This window comes from Terrapene carolina, unplaced genomic scaffold (genome assembly GCF_002925995.2).
Source record: "Terrapene carolina triunguis isolate 2854851 unplaced genomic scaffold, T_m_triunguis-2.0 Scaffold238, whole genome shotgun sequence".
Lineage (NCBI taxonomy): Eukaryota > Metazoa > Chordata > Testudines > Emydidae > Terrapene > Terrapene triunguis.
In genome coordinates this window covers 1,583,465-1,611,128 of record NW_020664589.1, presented here as the reverse complement: position 1 = coordinate 1,611,128, position 27,664 = coordinate 1,583,465, and the positions used below count along the sequence as shown (strand labels likewise).

At 54.5% G+C, this 27,664-nt stretch overlaps 1 protein-coding gene across 1 annotated transcript in view; it reads left to right on the top strand.

Moving 5' to 3' along the window:
* Positions 1 to 27,664, top strand: part of AKNA (AT-hook transcription factor) — a 47,743-nt gene that overhangs the window by 4,332 nt on the left and 15,747 nt on the right. The window contains exons 2-14 of the mRNA XM_026657355.2: positions 64 to 1,298; positions 2,101 to 2,175; positions 12,595 to 12,751; positions 12,866 to 13,011; positions 14,052 to 14,111; positions 15,349 to 15,476; positions 16,788 to 17,004; positions 17,468 to 17,622; positions 18,492 to 18,665; positions 21,171 to 21,438; positions 22,057 to 22,163; positions 22,680 to 22,930; positions 24,062 to 24,212. Coding sequence (XP_026513140.1) covers positions 64 to 1,298; positions 2,101 to 2,175; positions 12,595 to 12,751; positions 12,866 to 13,011; positions 14,052 to 14,111; positions 15,349 to 15,476; positions 16,788 to 17,004; positions 17,468 to 17,622; positions 18,492 to 18,665; positions 21,171 to 21,438; positions 22,057 to 22,163; positions 22,680 to 22,930; positions 24,062 to 24,212 — 3,124 coding nt within the window. The remainder of the gene's footprint in view (positions 1 to 63; positions 1,299 to 2,100; positions 2,176 to 12,594; positions 12,752 to 12,865; positions 13,012 to 14,051; positions 14,112 to 15,348; positions 15,477 to 16,787; positions 17,005 to 17,467; positions 17,623 to 18,491; positions 18,666 to 21,170; positions 21,439 to 22,056; positions 22,164 to 22,679; positions 22,931 to 24,061; positions 24,213 to 27,664) is intronic.

Sequence of the window (27,664 nt, the reverse complement as noted above, 5' to 3'; positions counted from 1 at the left end):
AATCAAATGAACAAAGACACCATAGAGCCCTTGGTGATGGTAGCACTATTGTTTGTTTTCCAGATGATGGTGAGGAGCTAGAGCATGATGGGACACAGGAGGACCCAACCTCCCCAGCCCACTGGCACCCACAGAGAGACAGGCAGCTAGACATGACTGAAGAGGATGAGGACCGAGCCAGCTCAGGGGACGTGGAGAGACAGGAGGGGGACTGGGAGGCAGGGAGTGAAGGGGAGCTCTCTTTCGAGGGCCAGTATGGCTCAGAGTACAGCACCAGCCCCGATGCTCTGCGGGACGCCCAGGCTCTGTACGGGGACTACGGCAAATCCTTCAGCTTCACCACGGACGGCAGAGAGGAGCTTTCGGGACACTCCGACGTCAGCCCGCCCCCCTCCAGCACCCTGCTGGAGCGCTCCCACAAGCCAAGCCAGAGAACGGGAGCTGATGTCTTTGAAAGCCAGAGCCAACTCGGAGAGAGCCTGGAGTTCCCCGCAGAAACGGAGTCCTCGTCGCCCTCAAGCGGGCACCTGGACAGCCCCGAGCTGAGCCCGCTGGCTGATTCCAGACACTGGAGCCTGAGCCGGAGCCTCCTGCAGCACCTGTCTGTGGAAGACCTTCAGAATGCCCCGAGCATCGACGCGGAGACCTTCCCAGAATCCTCCTATACTGAGAGCGTGGAGGACCCTCCCCGAACCATCTCCAAGGCAACCTCTGCTGCTCGAGCTAGGGCATCCCACCGCCGCCCTGTGCCTGCAGCCGAGCCTTCGGAGAGCTCAAGGCTCAAGGCAGCAGAGACTCCCCTTTCCCTACGGCAGGCTGGCAGCCAGCAGCAGGACAGGGCTCGGAAGCTGAAGAAGGCCATTTCCCCAGCACTCCCTTCCAAGTTCAGCAGGCAGTCCAGGTCCCTGAGCCCTCGGGGGAACGCCAGTAAGCAGGCAGAGCGGTCTGGCTCGCCCAAGTCAGGCCCCACCAGGCCGTCCCTGGCTGCAGCCGAAGTCTCGCGATACGGGCGAGGCCAGCTCAACTACCCGCTGCCGGATTTGTCCAAGGTGGAGCCGCGGGTGAAGTTCCCAAAGGACGATCAGAGTTACCGCCCTCCGCGGAGCAGGACTCTGCCCATGAGGGCCAGGGGGTCAGCAAGCCCCGTGGTCTTCAAGTCTCCTGCGGAGATCGTCCGGGAGGTGTTGCTGAGCAGCGCGGAGGGGTCCCCGCAAAAATGCCCTACCCCTTCCACCACCATGGTGCCTGAGGAGTTCAAGTCCCCGCAGCAAGCCACTGAGCTGGTGAAGCAGTTGCAGGTAAGTTCCACCTCTCACAAACCAGGGAAACCTCACTAGGAGAGAGACCAGGGATCTCTATGCAGGATTGAAATCAGAGGGCCCTCCCTTTTCACTCCTAGCATAGGATCATAGAATATCAGGGTAGGAAGGGACCTCAGGAGGTCATCTAGTGAAGTCCAACCTTGGTCAAAGCAGGACCAATCCCCAGACAGATTTTTGCCCCAGATCCCTAAATGGCCCCCTCACAACCCTGAGTTTAGCAGGCCAATGCTCAAACCACTGAGCTATCCCTCTCCCCTAAGAAGCTGGGCAGAAAGGGGCCACAGAGCATGGAGGGAATAAATGTTGGCACCTTCACCTGTACGGTGTTGCCTCTGGACTAGGAGACAATGCTGACTGGGGACGTTCATCCCTCTGGAATTCCGGTCAGCACTGCCACGGGGCAGATCATTGCATGGGGTGTTAATGACGGGGCATTAGAATTAACCATAGGGAAACCACAGTCACTTATTCAGGTAGAATATTGTGTGCGCATGTGTGCGGAGGGGGAACTCATTTTTGATGTCTTGATTCTTGGTTTGCAGACGAAATTCTGAAGTCCCTATTATCTGAAGCCCTGGATGTAAATGCTGCAGAAGCATGTGCATGTGCAGTGTATGTGTGTCTGTACACATGCACCGGGCACTTTCATACCCGGTGGCTAACTGCTCCTTCAGCATCCACCTTCCCCCAGCTGGACATTTATGTTGCTATATAAATACTCAGTGACAGCAACACCCCTACGTGACCCTGACGTGTGCTCTCCTCCTTCTCCTTCCAGGAGGACTACCACAGACTGCTGACCAAGTATGCTGAGGCTGAGAACACCATTGACCGGCTGCGGCTGAGAGCAAAGGTACAACGGCCAGGGAGCCTGAAACAGGCCAGAGATTGGGAACGCACCCCTCCTTGCAGATGTTTCCTCCAGATGGGGGCTGTCACATTGGGCCGGCAGACTCTCAAGAGCAGGCTGCGTGTGAGATTTACAATAGTAATAGTATTTAAGATGGGGAGGGATCGTTATCTCTATTTTACAGCTAGGGAAAGCCAAGCACAAAGAGGTGAAGTGACTCCCCGTGGTCACGCAGCAGGGAATAGAACCTTAGTCTCTTGCCTCTCAGTCCAGGACTCTAGCCACTGGGCCGCACTGCCTTCTGGCCAGAGATTGCTCAAGACCTGCCCTTTTCATGGTATTGTGGCAGCCCTGATCTGAGTCAGAAGCAGAAAGTGCCAAGGCAGCCAGGAAATTATGGAATAAATTACCCAAGCTCTTCGGAGCTTCTGAAGAGATTCACTTGTGGTTTGAGAGCAGGGCGAGTGTCGTGGTTGGTTCCCATTTCATTCGGCCAGGTTTTCCCTTGTCGATGCGGGAGCTTGAGGAGCAAGCAGGGGTGCTGCATGTGGGGATCTTAAGCCTTCCCAAAACCAGAGAGGGTGGCCGCGAGCTGTTCCGGTTTATGCAACTCAGGTGCAGTTCTGAGGATCGGGCTCCTGCCAAATTGCCAGAGTGGCTTGTCCCTGGTTGAAACTTGGATTGTCTCTAAGGTTCAGAATCTGCCCCCTCAGCCTGTCTGCTCATGAGGGGGACTGTCTGTCTCCAGGGTTAATATCAATCTGAGCAGTATGGATTCATACGCACACCCCAGCGAGGGCAGCAGTCTGATTTCCATCCCAGGTTTGGTGAGTCTGACAGCACCTGCGCACGTGGAGGGTTAGTTGCTCAGTAGGAGCCTGGCTCCCAGCAAAAGGCTCCATCTCTACTCCCCTTCCAACGGCCCAAGCTTTGAATTCGCAGCGTCCTCGCACGCTGCCTCTTGCTTCCTTCCTCTTTCTGGGGAGCTGCCGAGCTGCGGTTTAGCGAGCGCAGCGCTGGGGGAAGGGAAGTCGAAATCTGGCGCAATGTCACGTTGCGAAGCTTCTCGCTGTCTCCCTGTGGCGGGGCGACGACTCACCGGCGCGGCGCCTCCTGCTGGTTGTCCAGGGAATTAGCTCTTTCCCCGCTCCGGAGCGCCCTCTGCTGGCTGAGGTCTCGCCTGCCGCTGGCCCCCCGTGTCCCTTCCGGACCCCGGTGCCCTTTGCCCAGGGGTTCTGCCCACCGCAGTACTCCCTCTGTCTCTGGGTCTCCCCTCTCAGGGGAATCCCCCCAACCCTCCTATCCCCACCTTGCCTCAGTGGCTACTGCCAGTCACCATCTAGCCCCCACTCACTGGGGCAGACGGCAGTCTATAAACCCCTCATCGCCGGCAAGGGGGGTTGGACCAGCTGCCTCTGCCTATCTCTGGGCTGCCCCTCTGCAGCCTCAGTACCTTCGTGGGCCCTTAACTCGGCCTGCAGCCTGGGGCTTTGCTAGGCTGGAGCTCCCCAGCTCCCTCTGCCCTTCCCCAGCACTGCTCCACCCTAGGTACCCTCCTCAGCTCCCGGGCAGCCAGGTCCTTCTCTCTCAAAAGGCTAGAGAGAGTGTGTCTGTTTCCTTCCTGCCCCCTGCTCTCTTATAAGGGCCAGCCGGGCCCTGTTTGCACTGGCTGCAGCGAGGGCTGCTTTCCCCTGCCACAGCCCTCTCCCAGGGCTGTTTTAAGCCCTTCAGGGCAGGAGCGGGGTAACCACCCCGCTACAGTCCCCTCCTCCTTCCCTTCCTGTTCGAGGCCAAGCCCCGCTCCCCGTGTCCGGCAAGAAAAGAGACGCCGCTGAAGCTGGGTGCGTGTTGCAAACCCCCCCCCCCCCCCATGACCGTTCATGTGCGTTCTGAAGTGGCTCTTGCGTGCCTGCCTCTGGTAGGTTCACTTGCCATCAATATTCTGGCCCAGGAGTTTGCTGTCGGGAACCTTCGCAGAGATGGCAGGGCTGGTTCTGTGGTACCCTGCACCTGGTGGTGCTGGGCCTGGGTGAAACCGCAGCTGCAAGGCACGTGCTGTGTGCAGATGCACTAAGACGGGGGGGGGGAGCTGCCCCCTGCAGTTGTTTCTTTGTTTCGTATGTAGCTGGAACCAATGAGGAATACACACTCTTTCCTGCCATCCATTAGGCAAATGGTCTGCTGCAGGTGCAGCCCGGCTCGTTCGCTCTGTCTAAAGTACTTCTCTGGCCCCCATCACCATAGCACGGGGTGGGCAAACGTTTTGGCCCGAGGGCCACATCGGGGTGTGGAAATTGTACGGCAGGCCTTGAATGCTCACGAAATTGGGGGTAGGGGTGCAGGAGGGGGTCAGGGCTCCGGCTGGGGGTGCGGGCTCCGGGGTGGAGCCAGAGATGAGGAGTTCGGGCTGGGGCAGGGGGTTGGGGTGCAGGGAGGTGGTGGTGAGGGCTCCGGCTGGGAGTGCGGGCTCTATGGGGCTGGGGATGAGGGGTTTGGGGTGTAGGAGGGTGCTCCGGGCTGGGACTGAGGGGTTCAGAGGGCGGGAGGGGGATCAGGGATGGGGCAGGCTGTTGGGGCACGGGGGGGTGAGGACTCTGGCTGGGGATGCGGGCTCTGAGGTTGGGCCAGGGATGAAGGGTGTGGCGTACAAGAGGGGGCTCGAGGCTGGGATCAAGGGGTTCAGAGGGCATGAAGGGGATCAGGGCTGGGGCAGGGGATTAGGGCACGGGAGGGGCTCAGGGGTGCAGGCTCCGGGCGGCGCTTACCTCAAGCAGCTCCCAGAAGCATGTCCCCCCCTCTGGCTCCTATGCGGAGGCGCGGCCAGGTGGCTCTGCGTGCTGCCCCGTTTGCAGGCGCCCTTCCTGGCCAATGGGAGCTGTGGGGGCGGTGCCTGCGGACAGGGCAGCATGCAGAGCCACCTGACCATGCCTCCACATACTACGTAGGAGCCGGAAGGGGGTTATGCCAGCTGCTTCCCGGGGCAAGCTCCCAACCACGCTCCCCAGCTGGAGCTGAGGGCTGGACGCCCCGGAGAAAAGCCGCGGCTGAGAGAGCTGGCAGCAGTCCGCCTGCTGTGATCATCCCAGAGCAGGGGGAGGCTGTGCGGACGCGCTCAGAGTGGGGACGGTCTGTCTGGGATGTGGCGGGGCTGGCTGAGGAGGGTCGGTCTGTGAGCAGGGCTTTGGGGGGAGGCCCCGGTGAGAGGAGTGACTGGGGCTCAGCGTGGAGGAGGCGCTGTCTGTGAACAAAGTCTGTGTCTGGCTGGGGGCAGTCCGTCTGGGAATGCAGCTTGGATGGGGAGCCCAGCCATGTGCAGGGAGGTGGGGCATGGACAGGTCGTTGTCTGGGAATGAGGCCTGGGGGTAGAAGGGCAAGGGTCTAGCTAGGCTTGGGGTGATGGAGAGACACCCTCTGGGAGTGGGGGCCTCTGTGGGGTGAAGGGTCTATTAGTGACCAGGGTTTGGAAGTGAGAGCAGGGGACCATCCCTAAGCAGAGCACGTCCCTCCCTCTTCCTGCTCGGTGTCTGGTCCCCTGTCTGCAAGGCCCCCCCCAGGCCTGGTGAAGGCCCGTGCTCCCCTGCAGGGTTTGGAGCTGTCATCTTGGCTGGCACGGCACATCTCCCTCTGGCACTGCCGTGCGACGCGACAGGGGTTGACACGTCTCAGTGTAACATCTCACGTGCCAGGAGCTCCCTGGGCTCAGGGGGGCGCTGTCACTCTGCACTACAGCATCCCAGCCGCAGGATCGCTGTGTACCCGCTCCCAGGTCCCGGCTGGCTGGGGAGACAGGGGGCCTCTTTCAGCACCATGGCCCTGCAGGCAGACAGGTGTGGGTGAGGGCTGATCCCCGCCCCATCTGGAGCCCAGCCTGGGGGTCCCCCTAGGATAATGGGTTTGGCAGCCTGTAGATATGGGGTGGAACCTCTTTTTCCCAAAGAATCCATCCAGCTCTTAAAGCGACAGTGCAGCACCCAGCGCTATTCTCCAGGCTTTCCGGTTGTTCAGCAATACACTCTCCTCTGCATCACACGGGGAAGGTTTATTGGTGAACTCAGGGGCTGGGGGGACCGAAGTGCAGGCTCCAGCTGTGCTACAAACATGAAGGAGCAGCTCCACTCTGCTCGAGGTGACATGGCCTGGAATAATGCTTTGCACTGTTTCAGCACCTGCCCTGTGAGGACCTCAAAGCACATTAGACATTAAACCTCCCCTCTTGAGGTAGGGGCTCTCCCCGCTCTACACACACAGGAACGGAGACACTGAGAACGTTAAGGACCTGATTTTCGGAACAGCTGAACACCCCACCCCTCCAGCTGTCCATTGGAGTTGCAGGTCCTCCGCGCTTCTGAAAATCAGGCGTCAAGTGACTTGCCCAAAGTTACCCAGCCAAGTCAGAGCTGGGAAAGAACCCAGGAGTCCTGACTCCCAATTCCTTTTTCTAACCATTAGTAAAGACTAACCCTCAATATAGGGAAAGTAGCATTAGCTTTAGTATAGACCAGAACTAATCACCAGCCGAGAGCATCGCTTATTTGTCAGAATTCTACATAGGATCAGTACCGCCAGCCCATCCCTCTGGGGAAGCCAGTCCTTAGTCCCCTTAGGGAAAGGGCTTGCTGGTTAGGAGAAGTAAGACAGAAAGAGGCAGATTGACGAACGCTGGCCTCCATTTGTTGGGCGCACAAATTGCAGATGAAAATAATTGGGGTGTGTAGAGCGGGGTAGTGTTCTGGGCCGGCAGTTTAGGTCAGGTAGATAGCTAGGGGTCTCAGCTCCACCAGTGAGGAGTGTAATATAAATGCCTGAACAGCTCTAAGGCCCTGATCGTGGATGCAAACACGGAAGCCTGCTTAAGACTGAAGGTCTGGCCGAAACTAACAGAGAACAGGGACTGCTATGCGTTTCCTCTGGACCCCTTCTGGAGAAGCACTGCAGTGTGTCTTTAAATAAGAAAGAATTAGGCTCTTAAGCCTGTGACTTATCGTAGTCAGTGACTATTTTATTAGCCCAAAAGGTCTTGCTGGCACCAGCCGCTGCTTTTTGAATCATTGCAAGCGATTAGCTAGTGTGTGTATTTATATATAAAAACATGCACGTTCCCAGGCCCACGCCCCCCCCCCCCCCTCTGCTTCCGGTGGCGGAAAGTCTGTAAGGATGGCTGGAACTTCCAATTGCTGGCAGCTTTAGGCTATATGGTGGGAGTGCTGTAGCATTTGCAGGCAGGTCACCAAGTATCTTGGTCGTCTGCTCCCTCCCGGGTCTTTTCCCGCAAATCAAATGTGCATCTCTCTAATCTCCAGAGCACTTTTCTTTTCTTTCTGTTTTCTTTCTGTTTCAAGTTCTTATCTTTGATCACCAGAGCATGAAGGCTCCCTCTTCATCTAATGGATCGCCTAGAGCAGCCATCATGCATTTGTGGGTGGGGACGCTGGACTGTGCATTACAGGATGCAGTCATCACACCACAATGTTGCTCAGAGTGGGGGGGCCCTGCAGGGTTTGTGTCCAAGCGATGGCACAATGTTGTGTGTCCCGGATTATCACACTCTGTTATCTCGACACTGATGTGGTGTCGATGGTGCACTGGCATCATCTATCTTAGGTACTTACATGCCCCCCTTCACTGTAGTATGCCCCTCACAATCTTTAATGTATTTATCCTCACAACACCCCGGTAGGGCAGGGCTGTTATACCCATTGTACAGATGGGGGACTGAGGCACAGAGAGGCTAAGTGACTCGCCCAAGGTCATACAGGAGAGTCAGTAAGAGAGGAGGGACTTGAACCTAGTTCTCCCGCATCTCTGCTCGTGTCGTAACCACTGGCCCGCGCTTCCTCCCTCCATCACCTTGTGGTGCTGTGTGAAGCAGGTGCCCAAGTGAACTCGAGACTCTAATTGTCTTGCAGGCTGCGAATCGGGGCTGTCCTGCTGGCTTTGGGACAGGGGCCTTCCCTCTACTCCCAACACCGTGACTGTCCACGGGTCTCATGCTGGCGCGCCTTAAAACTAAACAATCCTTCCAGTCAGTCCCAAATTAGAATAGAAGTCAGCTGTTGAAATTAGAGGCAGACTGGGGCGGAAGGATGGTCTTGTGGGTAAGGCACTGAGCTGTGGGTTCAATTCCTGCTCTGACGCTGGCTCACCACGTGACTGGGGGCAGGTCACTTTCAATCTCTCCGTGCCTCCATTTCCTATAGTAAAGTGCAGATAATAATCTCCCACCTTTTGTCTGTCTCGTCTCTTTAGATTGTGCAATCTCTGAGCCAGGCAACGTCTCTTGCTAGGTGCGTGCAAGTCCCCCAGTCTCTGTTATAAATAAATCCGGTAAATATGTTTTCTGGCTGTACAAGTCACAAATTCTTTCCGTTTCCATTCCCAAGAGCCAGTCTCTTGCTGCATTCTGGCATAAAACTGGCTGGCACCGAACTGACATGGAACAGAGCTGGGCAGGCTGTTCGCAAGGACAAATCCATTCAGCACATTCACCTCCCCTCTGGGTTTGTGCATTATCCCCAAACACGTTGGTTGTACAGCTGCACGCTCTATCTGAGGGATGAGCTGAGCCGATGGGTGGCTCGCAAACTGCCTAACGCTACTATTGCTGCAAACCATTTGCTGTTTGTAATCCACTGCCTGTGCTGTGGGGGGGGGGGTCACCTATATCACATGGTTCTATTCCTGCCTCCTGAATGAATGATTCTCAAGGCCAGAAAGACCTGTCGAGGGCCACATGTGCATGTTTTTGTGAATGGGTAATTGTATGAGGATTCACATGCAGGTATGTATTTGCATGAGTTCCTGGGGTAGGATACATTCCTTTTCCATGTAGTTCCATGCCCTGTATACTCTCTTATTCCCCTCAGTAGTTAGGTTTGGTGCTGTGCGTCGTCCTTCGTGTGTGACATGCGTGTTGAGTGACTGCTGTCTCACGTGGCTGGTTCCAGGCAACACTCCTTGGCTAAAACATATAAAGAGGAGAGGGCTGGGCAAACAACTGATTCTTTTGTTTGGGGGCTAAACTGAAAAATACAGAAAAAGAATTTGGTTGGTTTCTAATCAAAACTGATTTTTTTTTCCTTCAGTTTTTCTCGCTGAAATGAAAAACCAAAAGAAAAAAAATGAATTCGGGTTGAACAAAACTTTTCATTCTTGATTCAAAACTACATGTGGGAACGATTCGTTTCACAAACATTTCGGAATTCTTCATTTTTTATTTTTATTTTTGGTTGAAACTATTAGTCAAATTTGACCTGAATTTGCGAATAGTTTTAATACCCCCCAAAATGCATTGTTCAGCAAATGTACTATTTGCTGCAAACATTTTGCCCAGCTCTAGCTCCAGCTCCCAGCATGCACCTCTCCAGCAACAAGGCTGTCTGGCTGGGAATGAAACATCTCCTGCTGAAACTCTTGTCGCACTAGCCAGTTGGAGAACTCTTTGGAGCAGTTTTGACCGGCAAACTGCATTTTAGCCACCATCTCGGTATGGAGAGAAATGCGTCGATTTCTGCTCTGTGGGGCAGGCTCCTGGGTGGCTGCTAATGGAAGCAGAAACCCGACGAGTTCCGAGCAAGCTGCTCACAACAGCACTGCCATGGTCGTTGGCCAATACAGCTGTACCATAGAATCACTATGGATAGTAATTACATACCTGAATAATAAGAATATAGCAGCAGAGAGATACTACCGACCGCCTGACCAGGATGGTGATAGTGACTGTGAAATGCTCCGGGAGATTCCAGAGGCTATTAAAATAAAAAACTCAATAATCAATTATCCCCATTATTGACTGGGTACATGTCACCTCCAGGACGGGATGCAAGAGATAAAGTTTCTTGACACCTTAAATGACTGCTTCTTTCAGCAGCTAGTCTTGGAACCCACAAGGGGAGAGGCAATTCTTGATTTAGTCCTAAGTGGAGCACAGGATCTGGTCCAAGAGGTGAATATAGCTGAACCGCTTGGTAATAGTGACCATAATATAATTAAATTTAACATGCCTGTGGTGGGGAAAACATCACAGCAGCCCACCACAGAGGCATTTAATTTCAGAGAGGGGAACTACCGTACACAAAACTGAGGAAGTTAATTAAACAAAAATTAAAGGGTACAACGCCAAAAGTGAAATCCCTGCAAGCTGCATGGAAACTTTTTAAAGACCCCAGAATAGAAGCTCAACGTAAATATACCCCAAAGTAAAAAACGTAGTAAGAGAAACAAAAAAGTGCCAACAATGTAAACCGTGTACAAGAAGCAGTGAGAGGCAAAAAGGCATCCTTTAAAAAGTGGAAGTTAAATCCTATAGAGGAAAATGGGAAGGAGCATAAACTCTGGCAAATGAAGTGTAAAAAATATAATTAGGAAGGCCAAAAAAGAATTTCAAGAACAGTTAGCCAAAGACTCAAAAAGTAATAGCAAAAATTTTTTTAAGTACATCAGAAACAAGAAGCCTGCTAAACAACCAGTGGGGCCACTGGACAATCGAGATGCTAAAGGAGCGCTCCAGGATGATAAGGCCATTGCGGAGAAACTAAATGAATCAGTCTTCACGGCTGAGGATGTGAGGGAGCTTCCCAAACCTGAGCCCTTCTTTTTAGGTGACAAATCTGGGGAAGTCACCAGAACTCAAATGTGAAATTGCAGAACTGCTAACTGTGGTTTGTAACCTATCATTTACATCAGCTTCTGTACCAGATGACTGAAGGATAGCTATAAAATCATGACTGGTATGGAGAAAGTAAATAAGGAAGTGTTATTTACTCCTTCTCATAACACAAGAACTAGAGGTCACCAAATGAAATTAATACACAGCAGGTTTAAAACAAAAGGAAGTATTTTTTCACACAACGCACTGTGCCAGAGGATGTTGTGAAAGCCAAGACTATAACAGGGTTCAAGAAAGAACTAGATAAGTTCATGGAGGATAGGTCCATCAATGGCTATTAGCCAGGATGGGTAGGGATGGTGTCCCTAGCCTCTGTTTGCCAGAAGCTGGAAATGGGTGACAGGGGATGAATCACTTGATGATTACCTGGTTCTGTTCATTCCCTCTGGGGCACCTGGCATTGGCCACTGTCGGAAGACAGGATACTGGGCTAGATGGACCTTTGATCTGACGCTTTATGGCCATTCTTATAGAGGGCATGTGGATGGGGGGTAACAATAAGGCAAGAAGCAGTCCAGAAGAGCACAGATGGGCACAAGCTCTGCCCTCTGTCTCCACCTGGGTTCCTGGGAGTTTGGGCGGGGGAGAATTTGCTACCAAAAATGGAATGAAAGGAAGAGCTTTGGAGGGAACTCCTCCCAGATCTTGGTTAACGCGGGGCAGGTGGAGATGAGTTCTGAGCCATGCTTCACGGCGCGGGAGTGAGCAGATGGTGGGGATTACTGAAATCCAGCCAAGTCCTCTGCCAGCAGAGGAGGGATGAGAGCTGGGAAAGGGGCCCAGGAGGAAGAAGGCAGAGACAAGTGCCTTGGTGCTGAGGCTACGATACTGTTTCTGAATGGATTGCATTTTATTGCGAGGACGTGAAGTGCAACTTAAAAGAGGCGCTGCCAGCCAACACGGGTATCCTGGTGCCAACTAGTACGGGTATCCTTGTTGCTCCTTCCGGGCTAACAAGGGAGCCAAAGAAAGAGTTTGGCTGGAAAATAGTTCAGGGCGAGATTTCTGCTTTCAGCACTTCATGTGCCCAAAATCTTGATAACGTGTCAAGGTGGATATGTGTGTGCATGTGTTTGAGTGTGTGCGCATGCAGTTTTGTGCATGTGGGCTACGCGTGGATTTGAGCGTACATGTAGATACACATCTTCTGAGTGCTAGATTACACTCTTGTCCCCGTCCATCCCATCCACCCTGATGCACCCACCGCAGTCATTAGCCCTGCACTGATGTTCTGGGAATACGCTGCTGTTGTTGTTCCTTGGGGTGGAGATCGGGGTCTGCTAGGGCAACGTAAGGGGTGGTAGGGCCAGACTGAGCTGGTGTTTACTAGTCTCTGCTCTCCTGGCTCAGGAAGGCTGGGTGAGACTCCTGCTGTCCCTCAGAAAGCCCACTAGCAATGTGAGAGGCAGGATGAGCAGTTGGTTAGTGGTGGAGCTGGCTCTTCCTTTGACAGAATCCCACCGCTGGTGCTGCTAGACACGCCCCGAGCCGAGCCCTCTCTGTGCATGGTGCTCTCAGCCTCTCCCTGCTTGGGCAGTGGGAGATCAGAGCAGGGAATGGGAGCGGGAGCTCCTTTACGGCAGTGCAGAGCATTACCCCAAGGCCCAGCATGTAAGAATATCCCCCAGACTAAAGCAACACAAAGAGCTGGTGCTTCCCACAAGCTGTCCCGGTGGATCAGCCTGATCCTCTGGGTGCTGAGGGTCAGTGTCAGGAGTGACCTGAATTCTCTGCTCTGTTTTCTCCCCGCCCCTCAGGTGAGCTTGTACGCCGACCCGCCGAAGCCGAGCCACAGCGTTCACATGGGGACCATGGCCCATGGCTCCAAGGTCATGGCTTTCAGCATCCCACAGATCCAGACAGCAGAGTTCAGCACCACCCCCGCTCCAGCCCTGCCAGCAGGTCTGGACGAAGGTGGGTTTGAGGCACTGGAGAGTCTGTTAGTGCAGTTGCTTTTCCTCTCGTTCTGCTGCCCCCTTCCCTCCTGCCCTGGCAATAAGCAGCTCCCTTACGCCTGCTGTTCTCCAGCTGTTCACAACTGGGGCAGCACGGATGGGGACAGCTCCAGACCAAATGCCAACGGAGGAATCTGGATGCACGCCACCTACCAGCAGCTGGAGATACTGTCCATCATCGCTAGCCTATGCTCCAGCTCCCAGGACTCCACCATGGTGGTAGGGGTGCTGTGCTCTTGCAGACGCTGCTCGTTCTGGTGTGCAGGATCCATTCACCTTGCCCCCTCCCTACCCCGTGCCTGTGCCGCCCACCCGTTGCTGGGACCCCTCTCATGCAGCATCTTGTCATCACCTGCCCAGTTGCTGCAGTTGCATCCGTGCTGCCCATGTGCAGTCCCCACGTGTCGCTGTATGGGAAGGATGTGGTCCAATGTTGGCCCGGGTCCAAATTCATCACTGGCGCAAGCGGCCACGATGCCAGTGACCTCAATGGAGTTGGCACCATTTGTACCAGCTCTAAATATCCCCCACCATCTTCTCAGCAGCAGTGGGAGAAGCAAAGAGAGCCGAGCCGGGCTGACTTTTCATCCCGGCGCAAGGCAGATGCTCATTCACAAGGAGTTCCATCTGCCAATTGACACGTGCACCAGAGACTGAAGCCCAGATGCTTCTCACCTGGGCTCTCTGACTCATCGGGAGCTGCTGAGAGTGAGCTGAACGTATTTGATCTCACTGCTCTGGAGTCAGGTCTGGAGACTGTGGCTTGTCCCTGCCGTGGTGCTCAGGATGGAGGTGGTCCCTTAGTCTTGGAGATGACACAGCTGGGATCTTCTTACATTTGTCTTCTCTTCCAGGGCCATCGTCAGCACCAGGTAACCAGGCTCCATCCTTTCCGGCTCATTCCACACTCACCGGGGTTGACGCCTGCACCTCTATGGAGAGACCATTTCCGGAGGATCCCCTGACGCAGACTCTGGCGGGTCAGGCGAGGAAATTTGAGATGCAGGCAAGTGGGGTCCAGAGCGAGCCAACTGCAGTGTGTGGAACGAAACCCACTTGCATTTGGGGAATGGGGGCACTGAATTTGTCAGTTCTGGGGGAGAATCCAGCAAGGGATGGGGGACAAGAAAGGAACCATGAGGAAGAGGAGGGGCAGGTCTAGGAGGTTAAGCTCCATTGTAATGCTGCAACCATTAGAATTCCCTTCCTGTAGGTCAGCTCCATGGGACATTAGTTAATGCCTTATTCCTCCTATCCAGGTGGAATCCTTCGAGGGACTGATCCAAATGGGAAGACTGACCCCGCAGGACCAGCTCTCGGTACCCCCAGCTTTACTTTCTGCTTCTCTTATTCGCCCCTTTTCTGAGATCCCAGGAATTTCCAGGAGATCTATGTGGAGTGGCAGCTGTGTCTAGTGCCAGGCACGTGCATGTGGCCCATACGGTCACTGAGAACTCCAGAGGGGCTGAAGCGCACAATACTTAGTCCTGCCAGGAGTGCAGGGGACTGGACTAGATGACCTCTCGAGGTCCCTTCCAGTCCGGTGATTCTATGCAGAAGACCCCGCGTGTCCCCAGTAAAGCAGTGTCACCAGGCCTGAGGCTGTTCAGTGCCGTGGCACGGTACTGTTGCCTCCCGATGCTGTGCAGCGTCACGCCAGGGCGAGGTGGCAACCTGCTGCTGTGATGCCAACGTTGTGACACTGCCGCAGCTGGGCACAGTCACAGCCGTGGAGTTTCACGGCCGGGCCCCAGCTTCAGCGTAAGAGCTCTTCACTGAGCGTCGGGAGCAGGGCCGGCTCCAGCTTTTTTGCCGCCCCAAGTGGCGAAGCGAAAAAAAAGATCAAGCCGATCGGCAGTACTTCAGCTCAACCACGCCGCTTCATTCTTCCACGGCAATTCGGCGGTGGGTCTTCCGTTCCCTCTCTTCCTCTTTGGCGGCACTTTGGCGGCAGCTCAAAGAGGAAGAGAGGGACTGAGGGACCCAGAAGACCTGGACGTGCCGGCCCTTTCCATTGGCCGCCCCAAGCACCTGCTTCCTTCGCTGGTGCCTGGAGCCGGCCCTGGTCGGGAGGCAAACAGGGCAGCGGAGCAGGGAGGAGGTTGTTAAGCAATGCTGTACTTACTTAGTCCTCTTGTGCCAGGGGTGCCAGTGCTGGGCATATCTATATAGTTCCTAGCACCACTGTAATACGTTGATTTGGTGTGTGTGATCCTGTTTCCTCTTATGGCTGGCCCCAAAGGGGATAAGAGCCTTCTACTTAAGCATAGCTAATGGAGTAACTCTCTAGCTCAATTGACAGAGGCTCATGCTTCTGGTTCTGAAGGTCCCAGGTTTATCTCCTCTGAGGACTCGTGATGGCTGCATGTGTGTGTGGTCCTGGCTTTGTTAAACTCAGGATTCACAGGCCCAGTTCAGCCTGGCTGGAGTTCAAAATCCCACCCTCGCGGCCTAGCCAGACTCCGTCCTGGGCGTGTCATCTGGCATAAGGATTCCATAGCGTGGGGGGGCCGAAAGCTCAGACTCACGCATTTTGATGTGCTGCCCCCTCCGTAGGGATTTGCGAGGCTGAAGGACGCGCAGGATGCTCTGGAGCGAGCGTATCTGCAGGCCCGGGAAGAGAACCGTCTGCAGCAACAGCGCCCAGGCGCAGCGGGGCCCCTTGGGGACTTCGATCCAGACAGGTAGCTTTTTTTTTTTTCATCCGCCTTTGTTCCTTAAACAGTGTCCTCTTCAAATGATGATTTATATCAAGGGGAAGCATGGCTCAGTGGTTAGAGTGCCAGCTTGGGACTCTGGAGACCAGGAGTTCAATTCTGGGCTACAGGTACCCTGTGACCTTGGGCAAATTGCTTAGTGTCTCTGTTCCCGTCTGTAAAATGCAGACAACAAGACCGCCCCTGGGGCATGAGGATAAATGAGGTGCTCAGACACTGCCATGAGGGGGTTAGAGCCCAAGAAAGAAAATGTAGGTTGGACAGAGAGGGGCTCTGGGATTGGAGTTTGAAAGCTGGGTTTATTTGAGCAGCCAGCCGCAAAGGGGCGTGAACGAATGCTTCACTCCTGTGCAGATGAGCCGCAGTCCAGTCCATCAGCGTGATTAATGCAGCCACGTTTGTGACACTGGCCTGTCCTGTTGCGATTATGCCGTTTTATTCTAATCTACCTGTGTTTCCTGATTGGTACTTATGGACGTTAATGAAGGGATGAGGCCTGTGAATCCTAAGCAGTGAATTACTGCCTGCTGCGTTCCAATCCCGTACTAGCCAGCTCTGTCGGCTGATTTCTCCTGGCTCATTATTCACATGTTTAAAAGGACGCTCTGACGCTGCAGACAATGACCTGGAGCCGCACGTGTACCCTGCGTGACAGATGAGCTCTAAGAGCTGGCGGGAGTGGACCAGATCTGATCTCAGCCACAACAGTGTAAATCCAGGGTAACCCCTCCCACACCAGTGAAGTTAGTCCTGATGTCCACTGACATGGGCAATAACAGCACCTGTAGGTATATTAGATAGGGTAAAAACACGGAAGGGGGAGAAGCCAGCCTAAGGCTGAAGCACCTGCCACTGTTAGTGCCCTTTGGTCTGGCAGTTCCCCCGCTGCCGGTTTACCTGGTTCAGAACCTGGCCCAGAGCATTCTAGTGTGGGGCAGTCGTTATGTTTTATTTCTATTGCCAGTGCCCCGTCTCAGAGCAGAAGCCCAGTGTGCTAGGCGCTGTACACGCACCCAGAGACCGTCCCTGCCATGAGCTTGCAATCCAAACAGACAGGCCAAACAAAGGAAGGATTGTTACCAGATGGGGAGGGGGCCCACAAGGAGTCACCCAAGCAGCCTGTAGCAAAGCAGGGACCTGAACTCAGAGCGCCTGGGTCCTATGCCGGTGCCTTATCCACTGGGCCATCCTTCCTTTCTAAGCTGTGGGCTGTTTCTTTCCACCTGGGCATGGTTTTAAAGGCCCTCACCCCTCTGTTGCTGGCATGGTGTGTTTCAGAGCGGTGGAAGGGGAGATATTCCGCCTGGGAATGCGCTTGGAGGAGCTGAAGGATGGGATTGACCGAGCGCTGCAGAGCCTGCCCTCCCCGAGGAGCTGCTCTGAGCCAGCCTTGCCTCCCAGCTGTTTGCCAACCCTGGTCTCAGAGCCGCCACTCTCCTCCCCAAGGCCATCAGTTCAAGCCCCGATCCCGGCCCTTCGCACTCCCTACCCTGAGGTAAATGCTGTGCTGCTCTCGGTTTCTGTGGCCTGAGGTTTCCCAGGCAAGGTGACACTTTTCACTCCCAAGACACTATTGAAAACGCCTGGGTCTGGAGTAGCGGGGATGCCCTGCCCGCAGCCACTGCTGCTGCCTAGTTCCCTCAGCGACTCCTACGGGGTCAGGCCAGAACTGGAGTAGCAGTGAGCTCTCCCCATCCCCCATCCACACACAACGCCTGAGCTCCCACTCACTTCCCTACAGCGCCTCCTGCTGGAAGAGGCTGGAGCTGGCGTAGTGCTGAGCTGCCCCGACATGGTGTAGAAGCCCTGGCTTCTTTCAAGATTCTTCCCATTTGTGGCTTGAACTAGAAAATTGCTGAGGTCCTTTGCAGCCAGCATATGGTACCATTCCCTGCAGCGCCCCCTGCTGGCAGAGGTGTTCTGGTTGGGGGGCTGACCTTACCCCTTTCTGCCCCCAGGCCCCTGTTCCAAAGCATGCCCGCGCCCAAGTGCAAGTGGACGCAGAGGTGAGTTCTGCGAGTGGCGAGACGGAGGAGGAGAGAGAAGAGCTTCCCGAGCCCCTTCGGCACAAGCAGCTTCAAGTGGAGAAGTTCTTCGGTAACCTGCTGGACCAGTAAGTGTTGCCCCTGCTAACCCAGCCAGCCCCTTGCATGCTGACGTGTTGAAATGGACACGCACGCTCCACGTTACGTGCTCACAGCCAGCACTCGTGCAACACAAGTGCCTGGCGTGCAGTGATCATGCAGTACAGACGTTTTGTGCCCGAGGGGGATGTGTTTCGACTTCAGTTCTTTGCCGATGTCAGCTCTCTGAGGCAGTCACAAAGGGGCCTGCAGGTCAGGGGCTCTGAAAACACAGCATCGATCTCTGCATTGAGAATAGCTTCCCTGCCCACCCCAGGCAGGAAAGGTGCATTTGGCCTCATCGCTGTGTTCGTAACTGGGAAGGGGAAACTGATCTCGTTCCGGCCGAGAGTTCAAGCATCGACTTCTCGTGGCACAAAGGGCAATTGGTTCCCATCTCTGGAGGCCTGTGTCCAACCCGGCCATGGACACACGTGTCGTGAGTTTAGCAGCTTCAATCTTGTCCCCTGGAATAACCAGCACATGATACCAGCCTGGCAGGGGCAGCCACATCTGCATTGCTAAAGCTGTGTGTGGGAGCTTGGTGCCGAAATCATTAGCGCCTCTGCCAGGTAGGATTGAGGTGCTTTGGCAGAGCAGTGAGGGAGGAGCTTTTCCCCACACTATCCCTTGCTCTGATAGTGCTGCCAGTGCCCTGTTTACTTACGCATCCGGCTGCTAACCTGTCCTGCGAAACTGGCTGCTGCCAGTCAATCCAGATCAAACGTGAGCTGGTGCATCATCCTAAGGTGCCCCTGGTGTTTTAACTGGGTCTGGGTGCTGGAACATGGTATTGCTGCCACTAGGAAGGGGACCTCTGGCTGGCTGGAGAAACACTCAATCTCTTTCATACCACCAGCTACAATAGCTTCAAGTCCTTGCCTGAATCTCTGAGCATGGAACAGCTGGGTCTGGAAGAGAACGGCTCCCCACAGGAAGTGGATGGCCCTGCTGCAGAAGATGCTGGGATGGCTGAGAGCCCTCACGGGATGCTGTCATTAAAGGAAGAGAGGACCCATGTGACCACTCAGCCGTAAGTAATTCAGGAGCACAAAATGCATGTCCTGTGAATATCCTGCACTAATTGGGGGGAGAGGGGAAGTGACAAGAGACTAATTTAAAGGGACAGCGCCAACTGACTGTAAGCCCAAAATTTCAGCTCTGTTAGAAGGGAGGGGAAATTGTTACAAAGCTTTTTCGTTATTTAAAAAATAAATGTCTATTAAAAACTGTTGTATTTTCATTTCTTTGTCTAAATGCCCTGTCGTGTTGGAAACCCAAAGGCTAAAGTGCAGGGCTTTATGTTTCTGCTAAACTGATCAGCTGTGAAATAGTTTATATTACTGGTGTTTGCCTTGCCATTGTTAGGATTCAGAGGTAACACCCACAGGGGAATGGGGTAGTTCACGGCTGTCCAGGACTGTTGTTTCTCAGGAAGGCTGCACAGCATTACGTTGCATTTGAAAAGTTTTCTTTGCAGCCATGATGGCTAGACAGGTCCAGATTTTCAAAGGTGGCCACTGCTTCTGTGTGTCTCAATTACCTAGGGCCCAGTGTGGGACTGGAACCTGTAATTCCCTGTCATTTCATCTAGTGCTTCTCCTGAGATCTCTGCAAATCAGCCCTTTGTTGTTCCTCAGTATTTCATGGGGAGAGAGAGAGAGATTTGAAACAAATAGCCTTCACAGCATGCAAGATCTTTAAGCATAAAAAGGGAAAAAGTAATGTCGAAAATTTATCCCCATGAATCATCCATCCCACAAACTGACTCCGTAGGATTGGAGAGTCAGGAGTTTTGTTAAACCCTCTGCAAAATGCTTGCATTTTAGGTGCTCAAATGGACTTGCTTACTGATTGTATTGTATTGTATTGTGGTAGTGCCTCTGAGCCCAGTCATGGAAGAGGGACGCCATTGTGCTAGGCTGTACAGAGACCGAACAGAAAGATGCTCTCTTCCCCAAAGAGCTCACAATCTGAATTGCCTCTGGATGCTCTCCAGTTCGGCTCCCAAAATCAGTGGTCACTTTTGGAAATTTTTCCCCTTCATTTTTTTTTTTTTAAATGAAATCTTCAATGTTGCAGAAACTGAGGGTAGCAGCAGGGCAGTGTTAGGATGGTGTATTGGCCAGTATGGACTCAGTCTAACCCCACTACATGCTGTTCTGCTGTGTTACATTTACCAGGGTATTTTGTCTGGGTGTCTGGGGGTGGCCTAAATAAGAAGTGAGTCCCACTTTCGCTTTACTCGGGTAAAATGTAATAAACCAGGCACACAAAGACGCATTCTTTCTCTATCTCTCCAAGTCACAAGCAGAACAAAGGAGCCTTCAGCTATTTCTTACCCCGCTTTGGAGGGCAAGCTGGCTGCAGAAGCAAAGAGGACTCTGTCCCCCGGGGGCGAGCCCATTGCAGAGTAAATAATGAGGAGAAGGAGGGCGAGGCCAAGAGGAGGAAGAAATGGGGGTGGGAAGGGGGGAAGAAAACTGAGCATGCAAACTTGAACACATTCTACTGACTAGGAGAGAACCAAGAAACTGAGGCTTTGGCTGTTTACTTGTATCATGTCTGTAAGGCACTCAGAGACCACAGTAAAAGCCCAAACTGTGCCAGGAGCTGTACATATGTACAGGAAGATGCCGTCCCTGCCCTGAATAAAGCTCACAAGCTAAGGTATAAATCCACCCATCTGGTTGCTGACTCCCCACATCGTTGCAATACACACGTGTGGGCCCTGGGGCCTGTGATGTACGGTGCTTTTCCTCACCAGGGCCAGACTCTCAGCAGAGTGCTGCATAGAGCTGGTCAGAGAGGTTCCTAGGAAACACCTTTTTGTCTGACTTCGCTGGTTGCTGGAAATCAAAATGTTTCGCAGAGACGGTTGCGATGCCAACAAAGTTCCAACAGCCCAGTCTGTCGAGAGGGGGGTGTGTGTGTGTGTGTGTGTGTGTGTGTGTGAGAAATGGAATCCTGCCTGGTTTCCTGCCAGCGCGCCCGCCTGGCCCCTAGGGCTTCCAAGTCTCTGGGGGCAGCCCTCCAGTCAGAGCACCCTGGAATCGGGGCTCCCAGGAACAGCCCCCAGGGGTAGTGGTCTCCCATCCTTTTGTGGAGCACTCTGATTTTCATTTCGATTCGGAACTGACCCAGATTTCGACTCTGGAAATCCTCTGGGAACCGGCCGGACCTTTCTCCACCCAGCTCTCGCGGTGCAGCCTTGGGCATGGAAGCAGACACCTGACTAGCTGGGCACCTGGTGGGCCTGACTCTGCTCCCATTGAACGATGTTGACAGCAACAATGGGGGTATCACCACTGGTTCCAGTGGGAGCAGGTGCAGGCCTATTGTGCCGTGTAGGTTCAGTGCTCCCCAAAAACTCCCTGAGCCGCTGCTGGCAGGAACTGTGAGATGGCGGGCGGCTGTGCCCCTGGACCTGGTGGTGCTGCAGGGACTGGGAGACCAGATGGCAGCAGAGTTATGACAAGGGGGCACTGCCCCATCTTGATGGAGGGTTCTGACTGGTGGTGCTTTCTCACCCTAACAGGCAGCCCCCGGAGAGGAGGTCGCACGCCCTGCAGCCAGGGGAACGCCGGCAGCTGGTCAGGAAGAGCAGTCGCTTGTCCTCTGTCCAGGGCGAGGAGTCCCTCCCTCGGAACATGGCTATTAAAGCCAGGCCCCAGGATGCAATCCCCAAGCCGTCCTTCGGGGAGCAGCAGGAGACACTGTCCCGCCAGAGCAGCATGGTGGGCAGCGCCATTTCTGAGCACCTTCCGCAGAAGCCTTTCCGTCAGGCAAAATCCTCCCGGTCCGAGGTAAGCGTCCAGAAGGGTGAAATGGAGGGCAGGGCTCCCATCTACTCAGGGTCACTAAATTTGGGGCACAGATCCAGAAGCTATTTCTGAAAATAAGGCCCTATGTATACAGAAATTGCCTTCTCAGCTGCTGAAATGCAGCCATCTCTGGTGTGTGGTCCACCGCAGCTGTTTAACAGCACACTGGAACACCACCCAGCAGGTTCTTAGAAAGGAAGGGAAGGATCATTTCCATGTTTGAAGCTGCAGGAGAGTTTGCCAGGGCAGAATGCAATTCTCCAACGTGGAATATGGCCCGTTGCCTGTGGAGGTAACACCCTGATTCCTGCAGAATGGACCATGGGGTTTAGTTTAATGACCATGTGCTTCAGAACTTCAGTCTTCTTTCTCCCATAAAAGACAATGGCTCCAGCAACGTAGCACCCCCTAACACCATGCTGAGGCATTTATTCAGTGCTGATTACGAGGGAGGAACACCACCTACTGATTGACCAGCACCATCCACCAGTATGCTTGTACTTGGTGGTCTCCCTTCCAGCTACAGACCAGCTCGGCCTGGTCACCTGGCCAGCATCCCTTGTGTTGATCTGAACTGGATCAAGTTTCCCTTTGTTGCAGGATCAACGCATCGTGTCTCCAGAGACGGACAGTGGGTTTGTGGGGTCAGAGGCCAGCAGGGTGTCCCCGCTGACGCGCACCCCGGAGCATCGCCCCTCTCGCACTGCGTATGGACCCTTGTCTCTCTTCTCCCCGCTCCAGCTCCTATGACCTGCCCTCGTCCCCTCTCCTGCCCTGGGGGGGCTGATAAAAAGGGTCCAGGGCTGAAGGAATGTGTGATGTGATGGAGCCTATGGATGGGGAGGAGGCTAAGTATATGGGGCCCAGTGGGGGTTGGTGATTGGTGAATGGGGGTGAGAGAAAAGGGGAGGGACTAGAGCAGATGATCAGACTGGGGGAGAGGCGCATGAGGAAGTGGCGTGAATGGGGTGAGCAGTGAATTGGGGACTAGGGTGAATGGGGCGAGGGGGTCTCGAGCACATGGAATGGCAAAGGGGATGATTAGTGAACAGGGGGAGGGTAGTTACAGAATACGTGGGCTGAGCAGTGGCTGGGACAGGGGTGCCAGGAAAGACTTACGAAGGAAGAGACGAGAGGAAACCAGCCAGATGGGTGAAGCGCAGTAGCAGCCGGGTTGGTGATAGAGTCCCTCAGTGAGGCCTGTGTGTTTGCCTTGTTCCCAGGACCCCTGGCATGCTGGGAAGATCTGGCCCCACATCCAGCCCTGCTGCCCTTCACACTTCCCTGCGGAAAGAGGCAGCCTCCCTGCCGTTGGAAAAGGAACTGCTGGGCATGTACACCTCCGCCAGCCAGGCGCCCCCCAGAGGCAGTGCCCGGAGACACAGCCTGCCCCGGGGCAGCCCCTCCCCAACCAGCTCCCCTCCCCAGTGGACAAACAGCATCACCAGCGAGGTGGGACCAGACGCAGACATCAGTGAGTAGAAAGTGCCCATCACCTGGGTGTCTGGGCACCTCCAGCATGAGACACACATTGTTTCCTGTAGGGGGCAGAGTTCTCCTCCCGTCTTCCTACAGTGAGAGGAGCTGCCGCTGATACAAACAAAAAATATCAATTTTTTTTAGAACATTTTCCATTTTTTCCCCCGCTACCTATCTCGTGGTTTTCAAAAATTATTTTTAGTTTAAAAAAATCATGTTTTGAAAACCAAAATTTGGGGGGATTTGGTGTTTCAATAGAAAACTGGGAAAACATGGCCCAAAATGAAACTTTTTTCCACCCAAATTTTCATTTTTGATCTAAAAGATTTGGACCAGTGCTAGTCATTCCCGTGTGCCTGCTTGGGAAATGGTGCTTTAAGGGGGGATGATGGGGCTCAGACAGCCAGGGAGAGAGACATAAGAAAAGCCCACAGAGAGTATCCACTTCCACGTCGCTTGGGAGAGCTGTATTGGTCCCCCAAATTAAGGCTGTACCAGCTAGTGACCTCTCCTCACCCTCAATTCCCATCACCCAGAGATCTCTCGCCCCCTCATACCCACAGCCTTTGGACACAGGTTCTGTGATTTGGCTTGAAGTTTGCTCACAGGCAGACTAGATTTCAGGGCTCCCAGAATCTTAAATCCTCCCTTTGGTTTATGGCCTGAGACAAATCCAGCCTGTGGCCCCTTTTTCCTCAGGCGCATGGTTCGGAGGGAAACCGGTAATGTACCGGGGAGCCTCCCTCACCCAGTCGGTTGACTCGCTCAGTCCTGTTCCTTTGACAGTGGGTGTCTCTGGAGACTGGGCATGGGAAATGGAGCCTTTCACTTCCTGGGTGCTGGTTCGAATGCCACTCAAGCGGATAGTGACTAACCTGGCTATTGGGTGACCTGGGGGGAATGAGTTTGGGAAGGTCTCATTCCAGTGAGCAGAGGTCCACAGTGCATGTGTTGGCAGAGAGGTCAAGGACTGACTGGACCATGGAGACTGAATCCTCTCCCACCCAGAGCCACCTTAGCGGGGAGGGAAAGTGTCTGGGTCAGGTCCAGGTCGCCGGTGAAATAAACGGAGGCACCCAAAGGTCTCGGCCATTTAACGTCTGGCACTGTCTCCTTATGTCCCCAGCTCACACGGACTCCGAGGCAGAGCGGCACAGCAGGGCCAGCACTTCTGATCACCATCCCAGCAAAACTAGACGCCCACCCAGCTCCACCACCACATCGCCTTCCCCAGTTCGGGCTCACCACGGCCTTCTGGGCTCCCGCGTGGAACGAGAGTGAGTGTGAACTCGGCTTCGGGGGCAGGGCTGTGTCAGCAACAGCAGCCGCTTTCCCTGGCCCTTTGGGGTACCAGCATCTGCTGCAGGGATGGGCTGCTGGGGTGAGACCAACAGCCCCTCTGCACCTTTGGCTGTGCACGAATCTTTGCAGCATTTCTCCATTGTGGTGACCAGCCTCCTCAGTTGCAGCTCCATTTCTGAGCCGGGCTGCTGCGGTCCTAGGCTGTAAGAGCCCTGAATTGATCTCCCAATGGAGCATTATGACGTGAATATGTGACACTAAGTCACACCCTGGGCTCTCTGTCAGTGGTGTCAACTCTGCAATCCCTGGAGCTGTCCTCTTGGGAAAGAGCTTTGTATCCAGCACTGTCATTAGATTTCCCTGGAGCGTCATTAGCTCCCAGCGAGCCAAGCGGCCCCCGATCATGGCGGGGGGGGGGCTTGTTTATCTGCTTGCTCTGAGCAGGGGAGGTCTGGGAGGGTGGGGTGTTCTGCCCATTCTGTGCCCTCTCCTTGCATAATGTCAGCAAACATTTCTGAGAGCGTTGCTAGGACGCTGTCTCTCTCCGACGCGAGTGTGGCAGGGGTGGGGCCGGGAGGAAACTGCGCTGGTTTCTGTGCATGGAGGACTAGGGACGTTTTTAAAGCTCCTGGGGAGATCCGAGCACTCCGCGTCTTAAAGTGCCCACCCCAGGCGAGATCCCTTATCTCCAGTCTCCACCCTGCTCTAGGACTGGTTTATACCTGGCTGATGGAATGGTTCCAGTGCATGTTGCTTTAGAAAGGCCGCTCACTTGTTTCCTTGGGCTCAGACGTGCTGAGAGGGACCAGGCCTTGGGACGGGCAGGCAGGGAAGCTCGGTACAATAGATCTCTCCCATGGGAGTGAATCCAGAGGCAGCTCCCCTTCCCTCATGGAGATGAGAGATCTCAAAGCCACAGGAGGCCGCCTCACCAATACGGGGGTGTCACTGGAGCCAGCTAGCCGGAGGGAGGAAGCGGAGAAACACTCGATATGACAGCGCCAATCCTGCCCTTCTCCACCATGTGCGTATCGCTCCGATTTGTGTGGCCTCAGCGTGGGGGCTGCACCCCGTACGCAGGCCGCCCCCTGGGTCAAGGCAGAGACCATCCAACTCATTTCACCGTCACCACAGCGAGGCCAGGTCGGAGGCTTATTCTAGCAGGTGGATACTAGCCCCTCGGTCAAAGGCTTTGCAGTGTCTGGGACTGGGAAGCAGAGTGGGGCCAGATCGGATCCTGCTGGGCAAACCAGGGACAAAGTGGTCTTTGGAGGCAGCTGTTCTAGGAGTGCGTAACCAGGGGGAGGATCCCGCACAGTGAGTCCCGGGCTATACAGCACAGTCAGGGCAGCCTCTGTGATCGCTGCCCCGGGGATGGGCTGTAGCAAGAGCAGATTGGTGGGAAAGGGTCAGGGAGTTCCCATCACCCTCGCTAGCCGAGTGGTTGGTTGGAGCTGTGAGCTGGACTGAAAGCTTTTAGTTCAATGCAGGTGCCTTCCTTAGCTAGGGGGATAGAGCCAGGAGAACTGGCCTCTCTTGAGGCAAACTGTGATCTGGTTCGCCTCGCTGTCCCTCTGCTCACTGCCTGGCTGCCTCATTTCAGCCTGGCAGGTAAAGTGTTAACGCTCGTGTCACTCACAAGAGGAGGGAGGGGAATGACAGAGTAAGAAACCTGCCCCCTCTGCTCTCTCACAAACCTGCGTCCGGTTAGACCCCGATTGGAGCCAGACCTTTGCCCAGCGTGGGGCGAGAAGACCCTGGGGGAGTCTGAGGTTTCCAGAACCTTGCAAACTATTTCAGTGGGGTTGGCAAACCTAGTGTGAATTCCCAAACCTTTCTCCTTGTTGTTTTAATTTGACGCGGCTGGATCCTCAGCTGGCGTAAATCAGCATCATCCTTTTGACTGCAGGGGGGCGACACCAGTCTACACTGGCTAAGGATCTGGACCCTGGTGTTTATTTCCCTGAGGGTGATTATGTATTTGCCTAGCTAAAGGGCAGCAGCTTGTGCTGTGTATTAGGGATAACAGGGCCACCCCCGAAAGCTGAGCTGACATCAGTAGGTGTCCTGCATCCTGTAAGGAAGTGGACAGTGTGTGTCTGCGCCCCACTGCCTCCTACTGGGTGGAGTCCACACTGCTCGGGTTTGTCTCCGATCCCATCGTGCTGCTGGAGATTCTCCTTCAGCTCAGCTGGCAGGGCCGTGTGCTTTTTGGAGCAGGGAGATCCGAGTCCTTCCCCCGCTGTCGCCATGAAGATCTGAGAGACGTTGTGATGTGCTTAGTGACACCTCGGAGAGGCCTGAGGTGGCCACGGATTTCAATGAACATTGAACCCAAGATTATGAGTAGGCTGGAATTGACAAGTCAAATTTGCGTCGCCTTAGTCTGGATAACTTCTTTGGTATTTCTAGCCCACTCCCTGCTATGCTGTATGGGGCTCAAATAGGAAGGAGAAAGCGTTGATCTCGCTGCGTCTCCTGCAGCTATCTGGTGAGAGAGCCAGTTCCCGGGAGGTTTCGTACCTGCCTTTGCAGAACCCAGAGGCCCAGCTCATTTGGAGAAGGCTCCATGCTTCCAGAGTGTATCCAGCCTGAACCTCCACGTGGTTTGAGGTTCTCCTGTCACCGCTCACAGGACACGTTCCATTGTGGAACCTTCCGGCCAAGATTGTCAAAAGGGACTAGTGATCTGGGTGCCCTGCCTGAGTGCCTTAAAGGGGCCTGAGTTGCAGTGGCCGGGTGTGGAGCATTGTCTGAAAACCAGACCCCTGTAGGGCATCTCAAGAAAGACTAGGTGACGCAATTCCTTAAGGAGAAGGGATCTTTCTAGTTCCCGTGGCAAAGCAAAACTAAAGGACGGGCACTCTCCAAAGGCAGGTGGTTAACCCTTTGGTGACCTGAAAAGAAAGCCACACGCTTCGCCTAAGCATACATTTGCCTGGCAGTCTGGAAAATGCCGCCATAGTAAGTATTAATGCAGGCATATTTTCCCCCCAGCTGCTATGGTAGCAGTTTAAACGTTCCTTCTGCAGCTGGCTGTCTTGTGCATTTAGTCAGAGGGGCCGAGTTTAGGGTTACCATACGTCCGGTTTTTCCCGGACATGTCCGGCTTTTTGGTAATCAAACCCCCGTCCGGGGTGAATTGCCAAAAAGCCGAACATGTTCGGGAAAAATACCGGCCGGGCACTTCCCCTCCCGGGCTCCGGCTGCTCTGCTCCTCCCCTGACTCTTCGGCTCTGTTTAAGAGCCGAGCTGCCCGAGCGCTCCGGCTTCGGGCAGCCTCCAGACCCTGCGCCCTCGGCTGGGCGCTTCCCCTCCCGGGCTCCAGCTGCTCTGCTCCGGCGGTGCAGGGTCCGGAGGCAAGGGGGGCTGCCCAAAGCCCGAGCGCTACCGGCTTCACGGTTTGCCGGGCAGCCTCCAAACCCTG